Source organism: Esox lucius, chromosome 2, assembly GCF_011004845.1.
Source record: "Esox lucius isolate fEsoLuc1 chromosome 2, fEsoLuc1.pri, whole genome shotgun sequence".
In the NCBI taxonomy this organism is placed as follows: Eukaryota; Metazoa; Chordata; class Actinopteri; order Esociformes; family Esocidae; genus Esox; species Esox lucius.
The window spans coordinates 32,607,465-32,625,513 of record NC_047570.1 but is presented as its reverse complement, the minus strand read 5'-3'; the positions used below and the strand labels follow the sequence as shown (position 1 = coordinate 32,625,513).

The following is an 18,049-nucleotide window of genomic DNA, read 5'->3' as shown; positions in this document are numbered from 1 at the left end:
TCCCTCTACCATTCCTCTCCTCTTCCACATAGGCCCTGTTAATGAGACTTCTTGATGATGCTTCTCCGCATGCTTCCCTCATTAGGCATCCTCAACAGGGACGTACTTGCTCATTCCCTCCCTCCCACACAAATGGGCACCTGCTCCACACACCAGCAGCACAATATTGATTAACAATCCCCCCTGTCCAAGTCGGTTACATCCGTTTCATAGCCCTACTCCCGGCTCCAGATAATGACTGCACTGGGTAATAAGCCTATTCTTAAGAGACCAGATTTGATCAACCCCTGAAAGGCGCTGTGCGCATGCATTCTTCCTCTACTCCTTAAAGGGAGTAGAACAGGTCAGGGCTATAATACCGCTGGCCAGCAATCAGGAAGGCCAATATATTGGGTTTCGGACTGGCGGTTGATGGATGTGTTAAGTGTTATTTAACCTTGTTTTAAAGCACTCGCTTCCCTTTTTCAGCTGAGTGGCTATTTAACTCCCGTCTGTTGGTCTGAATCCCAGAGTCGCTCGTGTGTCTGTGTGTGTGTGTGTCTTTTCTCTCTCATCTGTCTCGCTCTCTTTCAGACGTTGACGAGCTCTTTGGAGGGCTCAGTTTGTTCATGCCCCCGCCCCCCCCACGCCTGTCCTTTGCAGCTTTTGCATGAGGGCTGTGAGGGTGGGTGGGTGGGGTGGGGTGGGGTTGCTGGCTTTGCTTGGCTTGTCGGGTGTTGAAAGGTTTGTCGTTTCTTTTTTTTTTTCTTTTTTTGTGTGAGAATACAGCCCCAGCCTTGCACTTCTCTGGAGTGTCAGCGAAAACAGATGTCGACAGAATAGAGACTTTAAAGTCGTGGGTCTGAAGGGCGGTTAACTAGCTGCTGTTGTTGTTGTTGTTGTTGTTGTTGTTGTGGCTGCCTCTTACTAATTGCTTCAGGCAGCTGGCATTTGGGCGCAGTTCATTCAGTATGTATGAGGTGTGTTTTGTTTATCAAATGAGGGAGGTGACCTTTCTCCGGTGCTGCTGTGTCTGTGTCCGTCTGCAGACCACATAGCCTGGCAGTAATATAATAGTCTGGAGATGGCCTGTGTGAGGACTGTGGCCTCATATCGAAGGGTGAGCATGTGCTCTACATCGTTGCCACCGTTTCGCAGTCCATGGTGCATTGTCGCGATCGGGGTGAAGTACTAAGGGCTCGGCTTAGAGCCGGGACATCAGGGCTGTGTGTGCAGATCAGTTGTGTACCGCTAATATCTGCTCCATACTGGATGTGCGTGCGCGCGCGTGTGTGTGTTATGGTCTATTTTTCAGTCGGGTGCAACATTGTAGAACATTCCAGATGAGAACGTTTCCAGTGTAGAGCCGACATTGACGATTCCCAATTTGCACAATAAGAAAATACTTCAGCACCTGTTTCAGGGCTTCTGCAATGTTGTGCCCAGCTGAACTAAGCCCCCCCACCCCCCCATGCGTCATGTGATGTCCGGCCCGTCACCCGGCCCCTTCCCAGCCGACCCACTTGTCTTGTGTCTCGTTTCCCAACAGCAGCAGCAGCTCCAGGCTCAGCACTTGTCCCACGCGGCGCACGGTGGGCCCCCTATCCAGATGCCCCCGCATCCCTCGGGCCTGCAGCCCCCCGGCATCCCTCCCATTCCGGGCGCAGTGGGCTCTGGCCTGCTGGCACTGAGCGCCCTGGGAAGCCAGGCCCACCTGCCCTCTGTCAAGGATGAGAAGAACAACCACGACCTGGAGCACAGAGGTGAGGAGCTAGAGGGTGCAGAAACTTGGTGTGTGGCAGCCATTTTGTGTCCATGCCGATGGGTGTCGTGGTTTGATCTTGTGTCAGTTTTTGGTTCACCTCGAAACGTCACAGCCGTTTTGGTTCTGTGCTGATTGTGTGGGCTGCTGATGATATAGTGCGATCTTAAACTGTCATGGGGCGATGTCTCATGAGCCATTCAGAAACATCACAATACACATTGCCATGCGTACTAACGTTCTTTTTGCTTTCTCCCTCTTGGCCCGTCATCTTTTCACTCGCCCCTGGCGATCCCTCTGGTAAAAGAACGAGAGTCAAGCACGGTAAGTTTGACTTTATTTTTATGAAGTCCCTCCCCCACCTCCCCCACTCCGTTGACTTCGGCAGTCTGTTTGGTGATTAAGGGACTTTGCACAGACTTTCAACACTGGGCCTCATTAGAAACTGGAAATTCATCCTCCCCGTAGCAGAACACACACATTTTGTCTCTGGTAAGCCGTCCTGAATTCCAGTAATGAATGGGAGGAGCGGAGTCTGCCAAATAAAGCCAGTGTCGCAACCGCCACTACGCCATCTAATCCAGGTGGAAAATGACTCCAATCACAGGGCCTGGATTAAGCCTGCTCTATAATTTCAGCACAATTAAAAGAGACTTTGATTCTCTTCTCTCCGTCTTATAGGATTTACTGTAGCCCGTCTATCCCCTTTCTTCAGCCTTTTCTGTGTTTTGCCCTTTCAGTCTTTGTCTCCTTATATTTTGCCTCCAGTGCTCGTATTCGTTCAGCCTCTTTATTGTGTTGTACGCTCGTCTTCTCTGTCACATTCTCTCATTTACCTTTTCTTTCTGTTGCATACTCAATCGTTCCCCCTTGCTCATCCTCTCCCTTTCTGCCTCTCCCTTTCTGCCTCTCCCTTTCCAGTAAATATTTATGAACACAGATAGGGAATTGTTTCCTCTCTCTCCACCCTCCTGCCCTTTTCTCCCTCTCCCCGGCCCCCCCACCCCCCCCCCCCTGCCTCCGGGCTTCTTCTCTTGTTAAAGCCCCTGTTTATTAGACTGGCTTAAATCTCTCTGATAGCTGGAGATAGCGGCACGATGACGGCCGTGGCCATGCTGAGATTGGGTTCCCATTGACTGGGCAGGCTGAATGGGTGCAGTCATGTCTGAAGGGAATGAAACCAGGCCCCGGCGATTAGCAGCGCTAATGCTAACTCCACTCCCTTCTCACTACCCGCACCCCCGCCCCCGTCTCCCGCCCTCCCTCAATCCCTCCCTTCCTGTCCTGTTGTCTCGGGTCATCTGATAGGGGACGTCGGAGGTTATCGAGTCTCTGTTAATCATGCCTTAAAAGGCCAGTGTGTAATGGGCAGGCGGAGACGCCCACCCACCCATGCAGGCCTGGGCAGACGTTGGCCTGTTATCCAGCTCCACCCTCCCCTGACAACCCCTCCGGCCAATCCATCTCTATTTGTCTCCCTCCTGCTTTCTCTTCTCCGAATGCTGCACATTTATCGAGGCCACAATGGCAACATTCATGTAGACATTTAGTGCCGGGACAGGGAAAAAGAGACTCAGAGAATGGCGGGATGGAGGTTTTGGCTTAAAGAGTCAGGAAGAGTCTGATTTCCTTTGTGTGGCAGCCAAGACGAGGGCACTGTGCCTAGAAAAGTCCTTCCGAATGGGGCTCCCCAATACTGGCCAACCACATCCTTGTCTCTGTCCCTCTGTGTGGCAGCCCACTCTATTGGCTTTTTATCTTGTTTAGACCTATTGCTTTTTCTTTCTCTGTGGCATGAGTGAGGGGTTGAAATGGGCAACTCTTGTCCTGTAACCTGCCTGTGCGTGCGTGCGTGCGGGCCTGGCTTGGCCCCAGCCTGTCCGCTTGCCTGTGGAGCTGAACATTGGTGCCACACTGCTGGCCTCTCATTGGATGCCAGCTCCCCTTAGTTTTGTATTTATTCTCTCTCTTTGCACTTTCTAGTGTCCTTTTCTTGTGGTTCTGCCCTTTCCTCTACACTTCTCACTGGGCCTCTCTCTCTCTCCATCTCTGACATTCATTTACTGACTCCTGTCATTCAGTCCCTGTGGTTTAGTTGACACCACCCGTTTTGAACAACTACCGAGCGGTCTTGGCAAGGTGCCAACCAGTGTGAGGTCAGGACACACGCACAAACTGACTTTCCAGCGGTCATTCGTTCAGCCCCAGCAGCCCTGGAGAAAGGGCTGCTGTTCACTCTTGTGTTTTTGTGTGTGTGTGTGTGATTTGGGGTGTGTGTCCATTGACACAGCAGCATTACTACTTCTGTAGAATTCTATTTGGTTAGATGAATTGTTTGCACCCCATGTCCCCTGTCCTCATCCATGCCCACTCCCTGCCCCCCCCATCCTCATCCATGCCAACTCCGTCCCTCTTCCATGCTTGCTCCCTGTCCTCCGTCCTCATCCATGCTAACTCCCTGTACGTCGTCCTGACCCATGCTAACTCCCCGCCAACGTTTTTGTGTGTGTTAGCTGTTTTTTTTCCCCAGTGTGGGTTTATTTTTCCAGTATGTGTGTGTGTGTGTGTGGTGGTTTGCTCAGCTGTCCTGTCCGTTTGCCCTTCATGGTCTTTGTGACAACTGGTCCGGTCCCATTCTGCTCAGTATCTGGGCAAATGGCCTCTTTTCTAGCACCAGTCCAGTCGGATCAAACAGAGAAAGCTGGCCTCCTAACTCCTCCGTCAACACTGGGTCTTTGGTAAAGCCCAGTCGTTCCCCTGTCTGCTCCTCTCTCTAAAATGGCTGTCTTAACGGCACAAAGCCCCACTTGAAAACCTAAACGGGCAGAGGCTGGCTGTGTCCTGCGTCTGACGTGGTCCCCTCATCCCTGTCTGTTCTTCCAGAACAACTCTGTGTCCCCGTCCGACAGCCTGCGCGCGGCCAGCGAGAAACACCGCGGCTCGTCGGAATACAGTATGGACTCAAAGAAACGCAAGGTGGAAGAGAAGGACAGCATGAGTAGATATGTGAGTAACAGACCACGAACACACACACACACACACACACACACACCCCCACACACACACCCACACACACACACACACCCCAGTCACTAGCTAACACCGGTGTTTTTCAACAGGATAGTGACGGGGATAAAAGTGACGACCTGGTCGTGGATGTATCTAACGAGGTAAAGTGTGTGTGTCTGTGCGTAAATTACACCCAGACCCTCTACTGGCAAGTGACTTATTGCTTGTGTAATTGTTGTGCAACCAGAGCTGAAAGAGGTCTCTGGGTGACCTTAACACCTGTGACACGCTGGGTAAGGTCACCAGGGCGACCTTGCAACAAAGGAAGTATGAGCAAACAGTGAAGGGTGTGGTTTTGCCGAAACATCCACTTGTGTGTCTGTACCAAACAAATGTTTGCACAGTCTCTCTCTGAATAAAGCATGCATTACAAAGAAATGCTTTTCAGTGAAATCTAGACGTGAGGGAAGCCTGACCGTGTCAGGAAGTCAACGTGTGTTGTGTCTTTGTTTGAACATGTGGCCAGCGTTTGTTTGACTTACACGTACATGCTCCAGCATGTTTTCACTCTCACCTCTGTCTTACATCCATATTCCCTCTCTGTCTCCCCCCCGTCCCGTCTCTTTCTCCCCCCTCTCCAGGACCCAGCTACTCCCAGGGCTAGCCCTGCCCACTCTCCCCCAGAAAACGGTCTGGACAAATCACGGGCACTAAAAAAGGACGCTCCCAACAGCCCGGCCTCCGTGACCTCTTCTGGCAGCACGCCCTCCTCCAAAGCCAAGGACCACGCCCATGTGAGTGTGAGGCTGTAGACTGACGGTGTGGATGTGTGACAGTAATGGGGCTGGAGGACACGTGCGTAGGAGGCACCCAGTACCCTGCTCCTTTCAATCTCCTTTATGGCTGAAATAAATGTCAACAGCTTTCCCAGTGCCTAACTGTAAATTAACCAGGACAATGACAGGGAGATGCCCTCCCGCCCACCACGCCTCTTTACCCGCTCACGACCAAGTCCAAGTATATACTAGAGAGATTTCACTCCAGCCCTCCTCCCTTCCATCAATAACTCCTTCCTTTCTGTAGCAGCCCCTTCCCCTTGGCTCTTATTTGTGCCTCCATGTTGGAAGTTGGCGCTCCGGTGGGCATCTCTAAATGCAGGCTTGTCTGGTCCCCACCAGGCTAGTAGATTGGATTACATTAAACTCACCACCCTGTTGTTTTTGTCCCCTGAAGAAACGGTCACTCCCTGGTTCCATGAATTTAGCTTTTCAACATTTTTCTTTCTGTCCCTGTCAGAATGATAAGTCGTCCACGCCGGGCCTGAAGTCCAACACCCCCACGCCTCGCAACGACGCCCCTACGCCAGGAACCAGCACCACCCCTGGTCTGCGGCCCAACATGGGCAAGCCGCCGGGAATGGAGGCCCTGAGTAAGTCCTCCCACTGACCGGAAACCACCACCTTACACGGGACTCGCGTTAAACCGGCCACTGATTGACCTCCTGACTGAATACCTTTTAACCTTACCGTGCGTTTCCTCCTCCGCTCCGTAGCAGCCCCAGCTCTGCGTACGCCTTTGTCCATAGCCAGCTCTTACGCCACTCCCTTCGCCATGATGGGCCACCATGAGATGAACGGCTCCTTGACCAGCCCCGGGGTGTACCCTGGCCTCCACATCTCCCCCCAGATGAGCGCCGCCGCCGCCGCCGCATACGGACGCTCCCCCATGGTAGGGTCATTCGGAAATGCATCGCGTTGCAGCGCGTTCCGTCGCTACGTTCACTTGTAGTCACACTAATGGAACGCATTGTTTACTAATGGAACACATTTCGTTTTTTTAAAAACAGGCATGCACGCATATGTTCCCTCGAACACAAAAACTCAACATCACGCTATGCCAGATTTTCTTGCTATCTATTGCGTTTCTCAGCAGCGCCACCATTGAATTAGGCAAAAACCGCTGTCGGCTGAAAGACCTCGTAATATGACTAGCAGCCGATTTAGCATTCATTTCCTATTTCAATAATTCACTCTTTCAATATTTCCTTAGAATCCTCTTCTCTTTTTGTTCAGCTCTGTCTATGCAAAGTCAGAGGCAATTGGGGAAGCTTTGGAGTCAGCGAACTCCTTTCCTTTGATGTGTGATGCTTCAAGGGAGGGGGGGAAAGAACTGGCAAAACGTGTGTGTGTGAGTGTGAATCTCTCAGGCTTGCATTAGCAAGTGGGATGTTGTTGCCTTGTGTAAAGCTCCCCTTTTACACCGTTAGCACAAACCCAGACAGGCTCTGCCTTTCAAGGAAATGTTGGTTCCCCACAGCAAGGATGGTATAAATACAGCTTGAGGGGCACTACAGCAGTAGCAATGCTAAGTTTTCAGTTTGGACAGATGGCCTAGTCTGGCAGGCCGCGTGGGCGTACTTTGTGCTGTTTCTTAGGTTAACGTGCTATCTGTGGTGTTTTCCCAGGCGGGGTTTGACCCTCACCCCCACATGAGACCGGGCCTCCCAGCCAGCCTCACGTCTATCTCCGGAGGAAAACCGTAAGTGCAAAAACCCTCTCTCGGAAACCTGTCCAGTTCGCCAGTCCAGGCGTCATGGTGGTAACGGTTCGTTTCCTCCGCAGGGCCTACTCCTTCCACGTGAGCGCCGACGGCCAGATGCAGCCTGTGCCGTTTCCCCCGGACGCCCTGATTGGCCCGGGCATACCGCGCCACGCCCGTCAGATCAACACGCTGAGCCACGGCGAGGTGGTGTGCGCCGTCACCATCAGCAACCCGACACGTCACGTCTACACAGGCGGGAAGGGCTGTGTCAAGATCTGGGACATCAGCCAGCCGGGCAGCAAGAGTCCCGTGTCCCAGCTGGACTGTCTGGTGAGCGGCAGCTTTGTGTCTTACACTGGTCCTGTCACGTCATCTCCGCTGCATGCCGGCTAACAGAATTCCCTGTGGGGGGGGACGACAAACTGGCCACTGCGGGACCGTACTGTGTTGATTGTCATTTGACGTGAGGTGTGAAGCCCCCCCTCATGGGCACGGGTACTGTCAGTCATCTTTGTAACGACCGCCTTCACATCCGGCCGTTAGTTGTAGTGAACAGGAGGGGAATGATTCAAAGAGCTGGTCTCGTTGGGCCGTGCGTCCCCCTGTGTGTGGGGTAGTCTGTTTGGGAAAAGACATTGAGTAATAATCCGCTGATCGTCCCACCCTGCCATTACCTGTCCATCAGTCCCCCGTCCCCCCCCAGCCTCCCCCGAGCCTCCCCCGCGCCCCCCCGGCGCCCCAGTCTCACGCGGCTGACCTTCCCCCAGCCACTTGGTCGGGAGCCACACAGCAGACAGGGTGCTGGCGTTGTGACGAGGTCTTTATATAGCCATCGGAAAAGCTGCTTAATTCGTCTGAGAGACCCGGTACTATATTAATCTCTCAATCACATCACTCGCCTCGTGGACTCGGGCCAGCCAGTACTCCTCTTCCCCTGTTGACGCTACAAATGAAGACACACACACACACACACACACACACACACACACTGCAGCCGAGAGGCCACGCGCTGACTTCCATCAGTCTGGCGGTGAACGTGTTGCATGTCTGTGGAAGGTTTTGGTTTGTTGTACACATTAGCGCCGTGGCACGGCGTGACAACTTGATAGCGCCCAGCGTCTCGCTCAACGTCTTGGTCTCCCTCCCTCTCCAGAACAGGGACAACTACATCCGCTCCTGTAAGCTCCTCCCAGACGGACGCACTCTGATCGTGGGCGGGGAGGCAAGCACGCTGACCATCTGGGACCTGGCCTCGCAGACACCCCGGATCAAGGCGGAGCTCACCTCCTCGGCCCCCGCCTGCTACGCCTTGGCCATCTCCCCCGACGCCAAGGTCTGCTTCTCCTGCTGCAGTGACGGGAACATCGCCGTCTGGGACCTGCACAACCAGACCCTGGTCAGGTGAGTGACCGGTCCGCCCGTGGGGGGAGCCTTCATGGGGGGGGGGGGGGGGGGTGACCCCCAGCTTGGCAGTGGTGGCGACCCGGAGGATGAAACGTGACGTAAATGAGCGGGGTTGGTTGTGGCTGTTGCAGGCAGTTCCAGGGTCACACGGACGGAGCCAGCTGCATAGACATCTCCCATGACGGGACCAAGCTGTGGACTGGAGGCCTGGACAACACCGTCCGCTCCTGGGACCTGAGGGAGGGGCGACAGCTGCAGCAGCACGACTTCACCTCTCAGGTACAGACGGGCGGGAAACAAACGATTGACCTTGTTTTTAATATCGATAAGCTGGTGAAACCAGGAACACACCGTGCCCCCCCCCCGACCCCCATTCAACCCCGCCTCCTGTCTCCTCCCAGATCTTCTCTCTGGGCTACTGCCCCACAGGCGAGTGGCTGGCGGTGGGCATGGAGAGCAGCAACGTGGAGGTGCTCCACCACACCAAGCCAGACAAATACCAGCTCCACCTGCACGAGAGTTGTGTGCTCTCCCTCAAATTTGCCTACTGTGGTAAGAGAAATTAGACCCGTTTTTTTCCCTCCATGCAGGCAATTAGTAGAAACAGAAAACGCCCTCTTATTTCCCCCCTCCATTCCTGTAAATGATGCCTCGGTTCTGTTTACGTAGTGAATTCATTTTGTTGGGTAAGATCTGGGTAGGTAACTTGAAATACAAGCCCTTAAATTAACTGTAGTATTGTAATTGGATTCAATTTAATTTACATTTATATAAGATTTCTGCAACAAAAAAAAAATTTGTCAGCAGTGTTTATTTAATTTTAATAATCTGCTGCTAATATACCTTAATTGAATAACTATGCACCCCTGATTCCGTGTTAGAAACCCCCATGGTAGTGATTAGAATAGTATGTCTTGGGTAAATCTGGAAGGGCTTTCCACCCCTGGATTTTGTTCAAAATGAGTCTGGCCCTGTTTGTGTTTGGGATAATGGTTCAACAGTCTTGAAGTTCAAGTTTGAAGTCTTGCTGTAGATTTTCAACTTTCTAAGTTGCATTCAATGTACTTTTGGTAACCAACTTGATTGTTTTGGTTGGGGTCCTGCTGAAAAATGAAAAATGTTTGAGTTTTTAAATTACTTTTCTTTAACTTTTATATTTCACAACGCGTATCACAATTTAATTTATGTCAAACTTTGTAATGCAACTCTGTGGGACAATCCAAAGAGAATGGGGTAAATATTATACACTGAGTAGTTCAAATGTAAAAACCTTTTGTCAAGGAAAATGATCCCACTGAATTGAGTGCTTAGCAGTCTTTTATGGTAACCCTTGGTACAGTCGACTCCATCAAATCAGTTGTCCTGAGTTACTGAATCTAAATGCAATTACATGCCTGGGTGGTAGCGCGGCGCTCCGCCCTGGCAACTGACGGCAACCTCGGATGTGTGTGTGTGTGTGCTTACGGCTGTCACGTCCTGTGTTGAAAGGTAAATGGTTTGTGAGCACGGGGAAGGACAACCTCCTGAATGCCTGGAGGACCCCATACGGTGCCAGCATATTCCAGGTATGCCAATCAATAGCACTCATCCATATATATATATATGCACGCACGCACGCACGCACGCACGCACGCACGGCCATCTACATGGAAGCGGTCTGCATGAAATCTGTAAATCGTAGCTAAACAACATTCTTCAGAGAATTCTTTCAGAAGGCTAGTTTGCAAGTGGTGGTGACATGGGCTGGTATGTGACATAGCCAGCACATTAAAAAAAAAATATTTTCTCTAAACAGTCAAAGGAGTCCTCCTCCGTCCTGAGCTGTGACATCTCTGCGGATGACAAGTACATTGTGACAGGCTCTGGCGACAAGAAGGCCACGGTCTACGAAGTGATCTACTAAGCAACGGCTGAAATGCCACAGTTTGAGCACTTCTACTGGCCTGACAAAGGGAGTTGCTTGTCCCTACTGCTCCTTTCACCTATCCTACCCCCTGACCTCACCAGGGATTGTACTACAGACAGTCGGCTATGTGTCAGCTGTTACCGCTGCTGGATTGGTGCTCAGAAGGCACTCTGAACAGTTTACCTGGCTATGGTTTGGCGGTCAGCTGGCATATCTAACCGACACTTTGGTTCAGACTGTAACCCTATGGGCACTGAAGTTGAATATTGTCTCGCTAGTTTTTTATTTTTTTTGTTTTGTTCAGTTAAAGTTGTTTTTTTGGGTATTTTTTTTGTAATCATTTTTTTTTTGTTGCAATGGTGCGATCAGGAGCAGCGCTTCCTCCTTCCAACTGTTGCTCCCTGGACGTCTTGTGAAAAGTGTACATAATGGAGTAATAAAGACATTTTATATATATATTATAAAAATATATATATATCTATATATTTTCATGTCCTGGTGTACTTGTGATGGTTTTTCGTTCGGCCTCTCCCTTCTGCTTGATATTCAAGGGAGGAAAATGTAGACTAGAACTTTTTTTAAGGATTTAATTTCTACTTTTTCTTTGTGCGTGCGGAGGGGGTAGCTAAAGTGCTCCAATCCAGACTGACCTTTTTCGAAGTCAAATTGTGAACCGGAACATTTTTTGGAGATTAAAATGTCTGTTTTGGGATTTTGACCTTTTGGAGCTACAGAAAGGTCTGGAATGTGGAGCCTGCCGGCTCAGGCAGAGCCACGGACGGCCGTGGAATTCCACAGGACCCCTGCTCAAACCGCCTTTAACGGAGTGGACTATGGGGGTTCAGCGAGAGGAGAACAATGTAAATTAAAACGATATTAAAGAAGCTTTCTGTTCACTAACTACTACTCTGTCTGTGCCCTTTTGCCCTGTCTCGTACATCTTGGATTGTTGGTGGGGGGGATTGGTTGGGGGGGGGGGGGGGGGGGGGGGCCTCAGTTGATGTTTATTCTAACAAAGGACCTAGATAAAAATCTACTGTATTATTACTAATATGGGATGACAAACTGAATGACTGCTTTTGCTAGCCTGACACAATTTGATAATTGGCCCGAAACAGGTCGAGACTCAATGTAGAATAAGCTACAACTTCATCTCCAGCAAGGGGTTAAGAGCACATGCTTTAGAGGAATCCCATTTGATTTTCTGCTCCATCCTCAATGCAGCATCTTGGACTACCTGGACTTGAAGGAAAGTAGAAAAATAATTGGTTTGCTCAAGTGTCTCCCAGTTGACCACAATGAAATCCAGTGCCTGTTAAGTGCAAGGGTTAGTTTTTTTTTTTTTTGGGGGGGGGGGGGCTCGCAGATCGGGTTGGTTATTGGGGTCTTTCAAAATGTAAAATGTCAGAAGTTAGCATTGTCATGGTGACCAGCATCTACATAAGATATTGATATAAGGATTTGTTCCCACATGGAACGGTTCGGGTCGGCGGAGGGGTAAGCTGATCTGAGATTTTTGTCTACTGGGGAATATCTGTCTTACGGTTACAGGCTTGTGAGGTGAACAGCGCCCTGCTATCTGCCTCACTCTGAGTCGCAAAGAGGGGTTGAAATGTGCGAGTCTTCAATTCACACCAAAGTATGTAGCAAAACTGTGTCAGCACTGAACATAATGTACAGTTGTCAATAATTCAATAAACTGTTTTTTTTTTGTAGAAAGACGTCCCAGTTCATTCCATTACAACGTGCTCTATTTTCGTTGTATCGAAGACTTTCAGAACTTACCGAGGCATATCAGTATAAACTCCATACTGACATTCACATAAAAAGGTTTAACACCCGATGTCCACCAAATGCGACAAAACGTAGCGTGTTATTTTTGTTGGATGTCCTGTACGTATTTTCTTCGTACTTGACGCACATATGCTTTCGCAAGGCAATAAGGTTGGAAGCATGAAGGAGAATAATTTTTTGCAGTCTCTAGAGAATCTGCTCTATACGACCAAAGTGCATATTTCTACTGGGGCATCAACGCCAAAAATGTTGCATGGCGCTGGATGAAGCTGTGGAAACTAGGTGCTGGTAATTTAACTAAGTTAGAGCGAAATGTTTAGCATTGTACTGTAGTTTGATACAGAGCTGACTGTTGGCTATCTATCTAATTAATTTTTGAGTTGGTTAGATGGCCTACTGTAGCCACTTGAATGATTTTATTTAGCATATTGTCAAATTTTGCCTGCCCAATGTCTAGTTGGCTATGGTCATGCTATGTGCCACTAGTTTCTTCGGGAAGTTGAACCTCAATCGCACCCGCGCAGCAGTAAAACCATGCACGAGTTGAAGTATTGAACGCATGCCTTACACTAAACCTCAATGCAGTATCGTATTGGAAACATGCCTTTATGGAATGCCCCATTGACAGTGAATGACTTCCGGCGCAACGCCAGCACGCGTTTGGTGGACATCAGGCGTAAAAGCACCTCTATTTTTGAGTGCATCTTGCACACCACCCTCAGAAACTTTCACTTACTTTGTAGCCAGTAAACTGACCCCCTTATCCAGAGCGACTTGCAGTGATCATTTCAGGTCCCCAGTGGTAATCGAACACGCAAACTGTGGCGCTGCAAGCGTCATATTCTTCCAAACCAAGCCGCACGGGATCTCGCACACATTGCCCCAACTCTTGATGTGATACCTGAACGCTTGGAAAAGGAAAGTGTTGAGTTGACGACCTAATGCCTGCGACGTATGCCTTGTGGTCCCTTTCCGGGTAACTGGATGTATTAGGTCTGCGTCCGCGTGCCTGCCAGTGGAAGAGGGGTGAGTCAGTGGGCCGGCGTCCAGGCGCGGAGGGCGCTGGTGTGGTCGCAGGCTGACGAAAAGACTAATGGGGACAGAGGAGACACATAGCTGAGGGTCTGGGTGGGTTGCCAAACCACTGTGTGACTTACAAAGCGTCACACCCTGCTGCCTCAGCGCCTCGTCGAGACCACAGTCTCTCTGCCCCCCCCCGCCCACACACAGAAAATCTGTCACAGTAGCTGCCGCAGACTTAGTACTGGATTATGGGATCTGTACATATGGCGGATGAGTCTTTATGTGGTGAACCCCTCCTGAGCAGAGATGACAGTGTAGCGAGCCAACTTGTTAACTTAATTGTCTGATAGTTGACACCGTGCAGTTGTCACCGGTTAGTCTTTACCGGTTTCCTCAGAATTTCTTGATGAGGGCAAACAGGAGGATCCTGGATTATCCTCAGCTGATTAGCTGTAGGTGGCTGCGTCAAGCTTCCTGGTTATTATGTGAACCTTTTGGGTGGATAGAAAAAGGCATACTATAAGTACCATCGTAATTAGACGTTTATTTTGCTGGGATCACCGTTCACTTTTTCACATCCACCACTTACTCTTTGTAGTAGCCATAAACTATTAAATGCATGACGAAATAATTATAGACATGAAAATAGACTTTATTGATGAAAGCCAAAAATCCAATAAAAAGTAATACTGGCAAGACTAAAAAAACAACACGTAATTATAGTGTTCATACTGTATGTAAATATTAAATTTTTTACTTTTAACAAGGCACACCTGTTCATTCCAGTGCATTCCAGGTGACTACCTCATGAAGCTGGTTGAGAGAAAGCCGTAAGGGCACAGTGTTTGAAGAATCTAAAATGTGAAGGTATTTAAATTTTTTGAACACACGTTTTGTTACTACATGATTCCGTATGTGTTATTTGGTAGATTTTATGTCTTCACTGTTATTCTACAATGTGGAAAATAGTAAAAAAAATAAAGAAAGGGAACACCCTTGAATAAGTTGGTGTGTTAAACTTTTGAGTCAAAAACGCAGAACATATCTTTGAAACACATTTCTCCTGAGAAAATTCACCTGAGAAAATTGTTTAAAGGGGACATTCACCATAGCTCACCTACTTAATGTATTATTACTCATGTGAGCAATTACACAAGTGATTAAAAATACAACGTAGAGACCGCCTCCCTGAACAAAAAGGCGATTGGAGAATAGGATAGAAATGCTATTTAGAAAATGTATAGCACCTCTTGAATAAAAAAAAAAAATGTTTATCATGCCCGTATTGTGTTCTGTAACTGGCTGTACTACTTAAAACCAAGTGTTGTTTCACATTTAATTAGCTTAGTGGATAAGATATTCATGGTTTCCACATTTTGTTACGTTTAGGTTTAGAACTTACCTTTTCTTCGTTCTGGTGACTCACTGAATATTCTGAAAATGAAAATTCTTAACTGAGGATGTTAATGAAGTTTCGGTTTAAAGTGCATTACTAAAGCTTGAAAACATAATACCTTCTCTAAAGAAGGCAAATATTAAGTAGCTAAACCCTTTGCCATAATTGTGATGTCACCAAATGTATTTTAGATGCAGTATAATGTTAACTAACTAGTTAATATTGAGAGTCCAAATTTAAGATAGCTTACTTTAGCGTCACTTGCTATTCTGACTTAACTGACTTTGCTAGTTAATGACAACATTTTCATCTGTTAAAGCACATTTTAAAATATGATGATGGCAACTTTGTCCACTAAATAGTACTTGGCAATCTTGTCAATTTTCCAAGCCCTTCTTGTTTTTATTTCTGCTCATCAATATACAGTGTCTATGTTAGTGACCATGGCATCAAGCGACTAGTCTCTCAAGCTAGACCGCTATTTCTGAAATGAATTGGCTACAGTTAAGACGACCATACAACTTCGTAAAAACAAGGGGCGGTATCGGAAATTAAATATTAGTGATGTGTAGAAAACTTTTTTTTTACTGACTTAAGAGCAGTACATATTTTTTAAGGACTCCCTTGTACTATTTTTCCCCCATTTCTGAAAATGCGAGAAAAGCTAGAATTGTTAAGTGACCTCATGTCTTTGCCCAAGGTCTGGCTTTCTGGCACACGTTTACCTGAAGAATAACTTTCATCCCATATAATTTAATTTTGACAAATTAAATTGACAAATTCATGAATTCTCAACTTTCCACTACATCTGGTTGTTCTAGGGACTAAATATTTGTTCTTAATATTCAGACTGTAGGCAGATAAACAGGCACTGAATTTGCAGTTGTTAAAGCATGCAGTTTTATCGACAGTAGCGATATCTAAAACAGGGACTACCTCTTACAATAGTTTGCAAGCCACAGATCTCAATTGTTAATTCATCCAGGCAGGACTTTTAATATATAATGCCCTATTCATAAATAACCGTTATTTATAAATACATTAATCAGTTATGTTGTGTAATGTAGTTAGTTAGCTACCTAACTAGCAGTACCTAGTCTATACGGGTATGTCTTCAAAACGCTAAGCAACACCCTACCAGAGTTAAGTTGTCTTTTAAAAATGAGGAAAATATAAGATATCGGCTGATATCACTTAAGGAGAACCACAACTGCACGCAAATTCACTTGGTGTGCGATTTGTATAAAATGGAGGCTTTACAAAAATGAAAGGAATCACGACTGCATTAATTTAAATTGCTGTCCAATCATCGGATGGCTGGGGATGTAAAGCCATAACAAATGCTTCTACGGTAACAGTTTGTGATTAATAACATCAAAAGCTGCAATAAAATAAAGCTCCAACTGTCGCCGCCTTATCCATTTCTATTAGCCAGTCCTGTCATCTGATCCGTGTGCCATCTCTTCCTCTTCTCTTGTCTTTCATTCCTTCTCCGTTCTGGAGGGTAATGGGTTTTCTCTGTCTCTCCACCACAGGTGATCAGAGCATTAATTTGCACTTGTGCGGGGGTTCTGGCTGTCAGGTTGGGATTTCGATGAGAGTGTGTTTGGGTGTTAGTCTGATCACAACTATGGAGGATTAAGTAGCTATTCTATTCCAAGCCAACAATTTGTGTGCATGTGTTCATCTTTGTTGTCTGTTTATTATTCTCCATTCTACTTCTTTATATCGTTTCTGTTACCAAAAGCATTGTATTATACTTCTTTCTTTTGCGTTGTGGGAAGCATTTTGCTGCAAAGTGTACCTTTTGTATCCTACTTGTGACCAATCCAATCTGATTCCCTGGACCCTAGCCACAATGGCAGGAATGCTGGTAGGGAGGTTGTAGACATGACCACGTTTGCACTTCACATCATATGGTAACAAATGCTAAACATCGTGCCACTACTCCTTCCCATTTTCCTGGAGATTGAATGTAGCAGTCATTGATCGCTAAGTAGGAATAGATAAGAGCTCCAGGCTGCATTGAGCTCCCAGGGACTCGCTGGGGACCCGTTGAAGGAAACTGAAGCAAATGAGGCCAGTCTCGCCTCCTTAGGAATGATTAGGCTTTTCCCATTGTCTAATATGCTGCTGCAACACCCCTCTGAGGTGACTTTAGGTGGATTCAGCAAGCCATGCAAGTGGAATATGCTAGCAAATATCCTACAAATCTATATTGCAATTTGTATTGCACTTGTGATGCTATAGTACTTGAACTTACACTGCTCGCTTGCTCAAGATACTTTTATCCAGAAAATGAGAGGAATGTTTCATGTTTGTGGGTGGGGTGATGGTGGGGTACGTTTGTCCTCTGCATCTGGTTGCCTTTGTTAGAACGTCCCGGGGAACACCGTCATGCTCACTGCGTGACGTCTCATGTCCCATTTCGTCTTCAAAAGGGGAAATAGTAAAGTATTTTTTGAAGTGACATTAACATTGGGATAGTTTGTCTTCCCACTGTCTGATCCCAGGCGAATAGACAGACCTTTCAGGTCAAACTCGGATTGCTTCTTTGTGCTGCTAAAAAGCATATTTGCGACACAAAAGAGTTTTCGTCTTCCTGGCTCTGTAGATGGGACTCTGACGCCAGTCATTGCTTCTTTTTTTTTTTCTTTGCACCACTCCAGTGAATCTAGTGTGGATCCTGACTGTTCGGTTGCGTTGCAGGCATAGATGGGGAGAGGGGAGGGGAGATGAAGGTGGCCCAGTACACCCTCCCCTGTCTTTTCTCATCAGTTCTCTCCCCCTCTCATCACTCTGTCATATAGGCTTCCTCCTCTCTTTGAGCTGACAGCCTCCTGACTCCATGTCCTCACCATATAATACAGCACCACTGGCTGAGAGGAGATGCCATGCTTTCAGTGACATCGCTGTTTCTCGACCTCCCTCCTCTCTCGCTCTCTTTCACTCTGTCTCTCTCTCACACACACACACGCATATACTTTCTCCTTACCCTTCTTTCTCTTTGTCACTCAACATGCATCCTTTCGCTTTACCTTTTCTTTCTTCTCACAAATACACACATATACACACACGCATCCATATATATATATATATATATATATGTGTGTGTGTGTGTGTGTGTGTGTGTGTGTGTGTGTGTGTGTGTGTGTGTGTGTGTGTGTGTGTGTATGTGTATGTGTATATATATATACACACACACACACACAATCCCTCTTTTTCTATCTGTCTT

The 18,049-nt window shown here is 47.7% G+C and overlaps 1 protein-coding gene across 11 annotated transcripts in view; it reads left to right on the top strand.

The window, feature by feature from the left end:
• The window catches only part of tle3b (TLE family member 3, transcriptional corepressor b), a 28,635-nt gene extending 17,059 nt beyond the window's left edge, over window positions 1-11,576 (top strand). For 4 of the 11 annotated variants that reach the window (XM_010875365.5, XM_010875340.5, XM_010875331.5 and 1 more), the window contains 14 exons: window positions 1,529-1,742; window positions 2,004-2,065; window positions 4,625-4,747; window positions 4,861-4,911; window positions 5,392-5,544; window positions 6,047-6,179; window positions 6,303-6,478; window positions 7,215-7,288; window positions 7,372-7,621; window positions 8,445-8,692; window positions 8,827-8,974; window positions 9,097-9,247; window positions 10,184-10,260; window positions 10,491-11,576. In XM_010875365.5, coding sequence (XP_010873667.1) covers window positions 1,529-1,742; window positions 2,004-2,065; window positions 4,625-4,747; window positions 4,861-4,911; window positions 5,392-5,544; window positions 6,047-6,179; window positions 6,303-6,478; window positions 7,215-7,288; window positions 7,372-7,621; window positions 8,445-8,692; window positions 8,827-8,974; window positions 9,097-9,247; window positions 10,184-10,260; window positions 10,491-10,598 — 1,968 coding nt within the window. In that variant the 3' untranslated portion in view covers window positions 10,599-11,576. The remainder of the gene's footprint in view (window positions 1-1,528; window positions 1,743-2,003; window positions 2,066-4,624; window positions 4,748-4,860; window positions 4,912-5,391; window positions 5,545-6,046; window positions 6,180-6,302; window positions 6,479-7,214; window positions 7,289-7,371; window positions 7,622-8,444; window positions 8,693-8,826; window positions 8,975-9,096; window positions 9,248-10,183; window positions 10,261-10,490) is intronic. The other 7 variants (XM_020054267.3, XM_020054260.3, XM_020054249.3 and 4 more) reach the window with 4 other exon arrangements.
• Window positions 11,577-18,049: the final 6,473 nt, after the last annotated feature.